Below are 8,243 nucleotides of genomic sequence, written 5' to 3'. Positions count from 1 at the left end.
TTCACGCGGTCTGTGGGGGGCCCCACTGGCCCCACAGCAAGCAGGAGCCCAAATACCCGCAAGGACAAGCCCGCCTAATAGCAGACCTAACGCCAGTCCTCGCCCCCACCCAGCCCTTAAATAGCGACTTCTCCAGCCCCCACCTGCAGCCCCACCCCAACCAACCTCACCTGCAGCCCCGCCTCCATCAACGCCACCTGCAGCTCTGCCCGCTCCCACCTGTGCTCCCCGCCCCCACCCCCCCAGCCCAGGCCGGAGCCTTCAGGACCCAGGTCAAATCCTTCTCAGCTTGGCTGAAGTGGGGAAAAAGGTGAGAAGCCAGGCACCAAGCACCCTGCAGGGAGGGAGGGTACCACTGGGGAGTGCGCCTCTTCTGAGGTCCCCTCTCACCACCAGGGGGCAGGGAAACATCACAGAAGGGTGCTAAGGTGGGCGGGGGGGCGGGGAAGGGGGAGTGGGCAGGGGACCTCGTTCTCCAACAGGGGAAGACCCCTTTCCTGCCACGCCCCGCCCTGTGCTCACACCTGGGAAAAGCTGCCCGAGACCCTGAGGCACCCCCAGCCTATCTGTGGAAGCAGGAAAAGGTCACTAATTTTTATAAGTGTTTATATACATAGAGGAAAGTGGATAATCACAAGTGCAGGGATCCGGAAAAGTTTACACACTGAACGCCCGGCGTAACCAGCACCCCAGAGAAGCCTGCCGTGTAGATGGGGGAGCTTTTGGATACCTGGACCTTTGCATGGACACTGCCCCTGTCATCCCCACAACAGCCGTGCAAAATCGGCATTTATCCCCATTTCACAGATCCAGAAACTAAAGCTCCTTACCCATATTCCTCCTCTTCTATGCTCCTGGGCCTCTCGAGAGGCCCATTCTCAGAGCTTGGTCACCAGAGGGCCCACCTGGATTTAAATCCTGGAGGTGAAGGATTTGGGGACCTCCCCCACCAATGCCCAGTGAAGGGAAGTGACAGAGCTGAGGCAAGGTCACCAGCCACTGTCCACACGTGCTTCTCAGCATCCTGCCATGCCTGGAATCCAACATCTCTCAAAAGATACCAGTCGGAACCACGGGGAGAACAGACAGATGCCCCTGCTGCCCAGGCCAGGTATTAGTGTATGTAAACATGCATGGACTGGCCACATCTAATGAGAGCTGGCTAAAATCATCCTAATAATCACCCCGCTCCGATAGAGAAACAGATTCTTAGTTAAGAAATGCAGTTTGAGGGGCGCCTGGGTGGCTCAGTCGTTAAGCATCTGCCTTCGGCTCAGGTCATGATCCCAGGGTCCTGGGATCAAGCCCCACATGGGGCTCCCTGCTCAGCGGGAAGCCTGCTTCTCCCTCTCCCACTCCCCCTGCTTGTGTTCCTTCTCTCGCTTTGTCTCTCTCCGTCAAATAAATAAATAAAATCTTAAAAAAAAGAAAAAGAAATGCAGTTTGACTTGAGGACATTATGCGAAGCAAAATAAGCCCTTCACAACAGGGCAAATACTGTATGATTCCACTTATAGGAGGTACATAGTCAGATTCAGAGACAGGAAGTAGAATGGTGGTTGCCAGGGCCTAGGGGAAAGGGGGAATAGGGAGCTGTTTGTTGTTTAATGGGCACAGAGTTGCAGTTCTGCGAGATGGAAAAGTTCTGGAGATCTTGAATATGCTTAACATTACTGTACACTTAAAAATAGTAAAGATGATGGGGCACCTGGGTGGCTCAGTCAGTTCAGTGTCCAACTCATGGTCTTAGCTCAGTCTTGATCTCAGGGTCGTGAGTTCAAGCCCTGTGTTGGGCTGCGTGCTGGGCATGGAGACTACTTAAAACAAATAGTAAAGATGGTAAATTTTATGTTATACAGTAGTCCCCCTTTATCCACACGGAATACATCCCAGGACGCCCAGTGGATGCCTGAAACCGTGGTTGATACCAAACCCTATTTTTTCCTATACATAATATCTATGAGAACATTTAATTTACAAGTGAGGCACAGTAAGAGATTAACAACTAATAAATGCTGTAATTAAAGTTATGTGAATAGGGTCTCTCTCTCTCTCTCAAAATACCTGATTGTACTGAACTTGCCCTTCTTGTGAGGATGTGAGATAAAATGCCTACGTGATGAGATGAAGCGAGGTGCTTGACGTCAGCACTGTGACAGAGAGTTAGGCTACTCTTGACCTTCCAGCGATACGTCAGAAGGAGGATCATCTGCTTCCAGACCACGGTTGACCATGGGCAACTAAAACCACAGAAAGCAAAACCTTGGATAAGGAGGGACTTGCTGTATATCTTTAACCATGATTTAAATTTATTTAAAAGATTTATTTATTTTAGAGAGAGAGCGTGAGTAGGGGTGGGGGGTGGGGAGGGGCGCAGAGAGAGAATCCTCAAGCAGACCGCCTGCTGAGCACAGAGCCCAACTCAGGGCTCATCCCAGGACCCTGAGATCATGACTTGAGTCAAAATCAAGAGCGGGCTCCTCAACAAACTGAGTCACCCAGGTGCCCCACAATTTAAAATTTTTAAAGAAATAAATAAGAAGGAAGGAGAGAGACAGAAAGGGGCACCTGGGTGGCTCAGTTGGTTAAGCAATGGACTCTATTTCAGCCCAGGTTATGATCTCGGGGTGGTGAGAGTGAGCCTGGCGTGGGGCTACACGTGGACTCTGCTTGAGATTCTCTCTCTCCCTCTGCCCCTCCCCCCACTTGCACACTCTCTCTCTCTCTCAAAAAAAAGAAACAAACTTAAAAACACAGGTAGGGGAAGGTGGACAGGGAGGGTGGGTGGAAGGGATGGGGTAGGGCTGAGGGTGGGATGGGCAGAGGCCTCAGCCACCAGTCCTGCTGTTTGTGAGGTAGGACCGTGTGCTGGGAAGGCCCCCATGACTCAGAGCCCCAGCTGCCCTCCACTCCTACCCCAAGCTAAGTGTTGTTGGCAGGTCCAAACGGAAGCCCACTCAGAGCCTAAGAAAGCCTTGATCGCAAGCCCAGCTCTGCTCAGTTCCGACCAGGGAGCGCCTCACCCACCCCCAGACAGCAGAGGGAACAAGGCACGGGTGGCAGGCTGCTCGTCCTTCACCAGGCCTGTTGGAATGAGTGCCGACCTGTGCCAGATTCCTGGCACCGAGGGCAGAGCAGACCACAGGCCCTGCCCTCATGAGCATGGTTGAGACGCACAGCTACACACCTGAGAACCTTCTCCTCACGGGCATTCAGTAGCTAGCATTTCCTGAGCACCTACTACGTGTAGGTGCTGGGCTAAGCCTCTTAAATGAATTGACTTGTGCCATTCTCCATACCATGCTAACTGGCAGGGGCTAGTGACAAAACCCCATTTTACAGACAAGGGAACTGAAATACAGGGAGCAAAACTGGCCTCCTAGCCATCAAACTCCACCCCTGAGGCGTACCCTGCCAGGCAGGCAGAATGCCATGAGGAAGAGCCAGCATTCTGCAGGGGGGACCCTTGAGCTGAGTTTGGAAGGACGAAGAGTTAGCCAGGCGACGCTCCCAGTGGCCAGGAGCGGAGGCTGCATGAAGCGGGGGGAGCTGTCCAAGAGCTGACCTCAAGGGCCTCCGCACCCCTGCTCCCAGGCGAATCACAGCGCCTGTTTCCGGCAGCCTCCGCGTGCACCCCTCCGCTCTGGCTGCAGCTGGGCCCGTGACTCACGCCCCCCACCCCCGGACGGCATAGTCCCGAGCCAGGCAAGTAACCAATATTCAATCAAGACATGCTAGGTGGGTGGGTGTAAAGAGCAACTAAGCCCATCCCTGGTGACGTGTTCTCTGCACCGGACACGAGGCCACATGGCTTCTGGGGACAAGAAGGAACTCTGGAACAGAGGCTGCCATGAGCCCCAGCACAAACGGGCATCCCGAGGCCTGGAGGCCCTGCCTGGGGATGCGAGAGGAGAGGGGAGAGGCTGTGTTGCCCTACTGTGGGGAAAAGGAGGCCTGGCCTAGCACACGCCCACACGGCCACTGGAAGAGCCACACACACGGGCACACGCACAGATACCTTCAGGTACGCGTGACACGCAGGTGTGTGCAAGCTGAGAACACCAGACACCCACAGCCGCGGGAACAGCCACGTACCTAGGTGCACACACGTACATATCCATCCATGTTCCAAAAAGGAAGTGGGGTCTGAGCCATGGACATAGGCTTCTCCCCACAGGGCCCAAAGCCAGTAACAGGAATGAGGTTTGGAGACAGCCTCCCAGAAACCACCTCTTTCAGCTCTGGAGACGGAAGGCTGCCCGGCTAGGACACCGACACAGGGCGGCCAGGGCCGGGAGGGCCCCTCCTACGGGGGAGCTCACACGAGCACCTTCTTCCTTCCAGACCTCAGGCCCAAGGAAAGGGGAGGTCTGATGAGGAAACGGCTCGTGAGCATTTTCCCAGGCACTGACTTGAGACCAGACGCTTGAGACGTTGCTTTTTAAACAAAACAGTATTTTATTGACACATCCTCAATGTTCCGTATAAATATAAAGTGCTAAGTTTCCAACCCCCGCCCACAGGGCTGGGAGGAAGTGGGGGAGGGAGTGTTAAATGTCAGCTGAACAAAAAAACTTTCCAGCACCAATACAGGCGTGACGTGCTCACACACACATGCACGTGCACGCACGCGAGCAAGAGGCCCGCACGCAACAGACGCGGCGCTCCCCAGGAGCACAAGCCGCAGGCTCCAGGCCTGTAGTGGACCACCCCCCAGACGGGGCTCCCGGTTGTCACAGCTTGTTCCTTGGAGCGCTCAGGCTGCCAAGGGCTCCAACATGGTGGTGGGACCAGTGGGAATCCATGGGTGTAGCAGTCCAGTTAGTTTCCGCCAGAAGACAGAGGGGGGAGGGGAGCAGACACGCCCTCCATGCTGGTCCCCAGAAGAGGGCCAGCCCTCGAACCTAGCAGAAGAGCACCAGGTGAGCAAGTCCAGAATTCCTGCACTCCCAGCACCACCACCTGGGGGCTTCTCAAACTTCGGAGAAGGGGCAGCTTTCCCTGACCTGGAGGGAATCAGTGCCCCCCCCGGGGGGCGGGGGCAGCCTGGTGCGGCCCTGCCTCAGTGACAGAGCACCTGAGTCTCAAACTGTAGCAGCTGCCCCATGAAGCTGAAGTTGGGGGAGATGACCCCCCGGCGTCGCTTAACAAAGTCGAAGGCCTCGTCCAGCCTCACGCGGCGGCTCTGTATGAGGTAAGCCAGGCAGATGGTCGCCGAGCGCGAGATGCCCGCCTGGCAGTGAACCAGTACCCGGCCTCCACTGGTCTTCACCGAGTCTGCAAGGGACATGGGGAAGAGGGGGGTCAGGCACGAAGGGACGCAGGGGAGGTGACAGGCGCCCCAGGCCCCTCACCTGGGTGTCCCTTGGGCTCCCTGGGCTGAGGCCCCCCTCTTACCAATGAAGCTTATGGCCTCCTGGAACCAGGCACTGATCTCCACCATCTGGTTGTCCTCCACCGGGATGCTCTTGTAGCGGAAAAGGCCCTCAAAGTGGTTGGGGCAGCGGGAGACGTTGAGGACCGCCGTGATGCCACAAGCCCGCAGCCCCCGCAGGTCGGAGGAGTGGCTGCAGCTGCCCAGGAACAGGTAGGGCAAGATCTCCACAGGGCCGCCCTGCATGGGGGGGAGCAACGGCAGAATGAGGAGGGGGTTTTGTCAGCGCCACCCCAGGGCTTGAGCACCCGTGGGGGCAGACAGGGCCAGCTGGCCCCAGCAAGAGGAGCCCTCAGCCTGTCCTGACCAGGATCACGCTCGGGAAATAGGACACAAGGGGACACACAGAGATGCTCGCTCACAAATACACACCTCCCCGTCAAAGCCCCCAATACGCTGCAGGCACACACTGACAGAGCCCTCATGAGCAGCCCGCACCAGACACACAAAGATGTGCTCCCGTTTGCTGCGGGGACACACACACACACACGTGAGTGCGGACATGGAGAGACTCCTCGAATCCACGAGTGGCAGCCCCCTTCCCCAGAGGTGCCTATCCCGCGAATGCGGGGGGCGGGGGGGGGGGCGAATAGTGAAAGGAGCTCGGATCTCAGCTCACCTGGTCGTAGAAGGGAGCCCTGGGGTCAGAGCGGCTGTTCTCGCCCCCAGCAGACGACATGGCCGGGGCGGGGGACTCGGAGCACAGATCGGGACAGCAGGCCTGGAAGCCATCGAAGCCGCCTGCAGGGAGGGCGAGGGGCGGTTAGCGGGGAGAGGCTCGGCGGGGATGGCGGGGGGGAACGCGGGGGTCGGTGGGGTGGGGGTGGGGGGCCCGGCGCGGGCGGCGCTCACCTCGCAGGAAGCACACGGCCGTGGGCCCCGCGCGGGTCTCGGGCAGCAGCGCGGCGAGCAGCGCGTGTGCCGGGCCGTCGGGGGGGAGCTCGGCCACCGAGGCGCTGCCCTCGTCCAGCACCACGGCCCGGGCCAGCTCCCCGCGGGCCAAGCGCGCCCGGAGCGCGCGGTCCGGCAACAGGCAGGCGAGGGCGGCGGCGGGCGGGCCGCGAGCGCGGCGCCGCAGCAGCGCGTTCCAGGGCACGGGCCGCGCGTGGCGCACGTGGCGCCGGCAGAAGGCCAGGAAGGGGCGGCAGTCGAGCAGCAGCGTGCGCTCGGCCTCCCGCGGCTCCCGCAGCAGCGCGCCCAGCGCCGCGCAGTCCAGCTCGCGCGCCGCCTCCAGCCCCATAGCTCCGGCCCAGGCTCCGGCGGCCCCTCTCACTGCGCTTCTTCGTGCCCCGCCCCCCGTCCACCGCGCGCTCCCGGCTCTCGCGGCGGCCGCGCTGCCCGAAACGAGTGTTCTGGGCGCCCTGGGCGGCGCCGCGGCTTAAGTACCCGGGGGCCGGCCTCCCGGGTCACCATACAAGGGCAGCGCAGGAAGGGGCCGGCGCCCGCCCCCGCGGCCTTCAGGGGCGCGAGCTGGGCCGGCTCCGGGGACGGGGCGGGCTGAGGGGGGAGGGTGCGCCGGGGGAGGAAGCGGAGACTAGCTCTTGAGGGAAAGGGTTTGCCAGGGCCAGTGGGGCCCCGGTGCCAGCCCCCCATCTTTGCGCCCCGGCCTGGAAGAACGCTCCCACCCTTTGACCACGCCGCTCAGTCCTTGGGAACTGGTGTCTCGGATGCACATCCCCATGCCCAGAGACTTTGGGGCCAGTGTTGCCCCTTGCCACGCTTCCTCTCCTTTCTCCCTTTCTGTTCCAGGATTTTCCCTCTAGGAATTTGTTACAAACAAAAATTGACATGGCCATGATTTCTACACCGGGGAATGGGGAGCCATGCTGAGATGTTCTTTTCCTACTTAGAAACCTTGCCCAGGAGGAACTTTAATTTCTCCTCCCCTCCCCTCCCGCACGGCATGGCTGAGACCAGCACTCTGAGTCTTGCAGTAGATTAGTGGCCAAGCTAGTCCAGACCATTATCCTCTGGGCCCAAGACCCTGGACATTGGCGTGAGAAGGACCCCCTGGGCCTTCCAGGGGAAAGGCAGGGGGCCCATGATACGTTTCCAGTTAAGAGTGGGGCAAGGCTTCCCCTGGGGCCCAGGGAAACCCCAGAGGCCCAGGGTGAAGCACTTCCCCAAGTCACAGGCCAGCTCGGAAGGGGAACTCTGCTGACGTTGCTGGGCTCTCCCTGGGGCCTTGTGGGAATTTCAAGGAGCCTCACGAAGGGGAAGGAGAAGAACTACCAGAATCTGCCTCTTCCACCCCTTTACCATGCCCCTTCTCAGCCCTCCCTGGGCCGTAGCAGGCCCCCTGGGCAGCAGGGACCTCGGACTGGCACCTGAGCAAGGCAGTGAGCACTGAGAATGGGAAGCTGGGTCATCCACATCCCTTCTGTCCAACCCCACCCCGGCTGCCAGCCCAGGGACCGGATGTGGTGAGGCCCAGGTGTGCGTGGTGGGGAGGAGCGGGGCCCCTGGGTTGGGGGCAAGAGATACTGACAGCTGTACTCCAAAGCAGAGACGTTCAGGCGGATGGAAGAGCATCCTGGAGCTGCCCTCATCCCTACCGCTAGTGCGTGGGATTTCAGAACCCAAGCCCCTAGGCTCCCATTCGCCTGCATCACTACTCAGTGCCCTCTGTAAGATCCTTCCAGCTCCCTTGCAGTCCCCTATGTCCAGACTGTCTTGGAGGACTGCAGATAGGACCCATGTTGACCCCCCAAGCCCTCCACCTGGTTTATAAACTCTAAACTCCTCCAAAAGGTGTGTCGATGTGTCTGTGTATGTTGGAGCATGATCTGAATGCAGCTGTACAAGGTTG

At 59.2% G+C, this 8,243-nt stretch overlaps 1 protein-coding gene across 1 annotated transcript; it reads right to left on the bottom strand.

Moving 5' to 3' along the window:
* Nucleotides 1-4,440: 4,440 nt before the first annotated feature.
* On the bottom strand, nucleotides 4,441-6,674 carry DUSP2 (dual specificity phosphatase 2). Its single transcript, XM_032411158.1, has 4 exons — nucleotides 6,287-6,674; nucleotides 6,054-6,175; nucleotides 5,398-5,614; nucleotides 4,441-5,277 (listed from the first exon to the last, which is right to left on the bottom strand). Exons 1-4 carry the CDS (start codon nucleotides 6,672-6,674, stop codon nucleotides 5,063-5,065), a joined length of 942 nt encoding a protein of 313 aa, XP_032267049.1. The 3' UTR covers nucleotides 4,441-5,062.
* Nucleotides 6,675-8,243: the final 1,569 nt, after the last annotated feature.

This window comes from Phoca vitulina, unplaced genomic scaffold, assembly GCF_004348235.1.
Source record: "Phoca vitulina isolate PV1807 unplaced genomic scaffold, GSC_HSeal_1.0 scaffold12, whole genome shotgun sequence".
In the NCBI taxonomy this organism is placed as follows: Eukaryota; Metazoa; Chordata; class Mammalia; order Carnivora; family Phocidae; genus Phoca; species Phoca vitulina.
The sequence above is the reverse complement of the archived record's forward strand: the minus strand, read 5'-3'. Positions and strand labels throughout refer to the sequence as shown.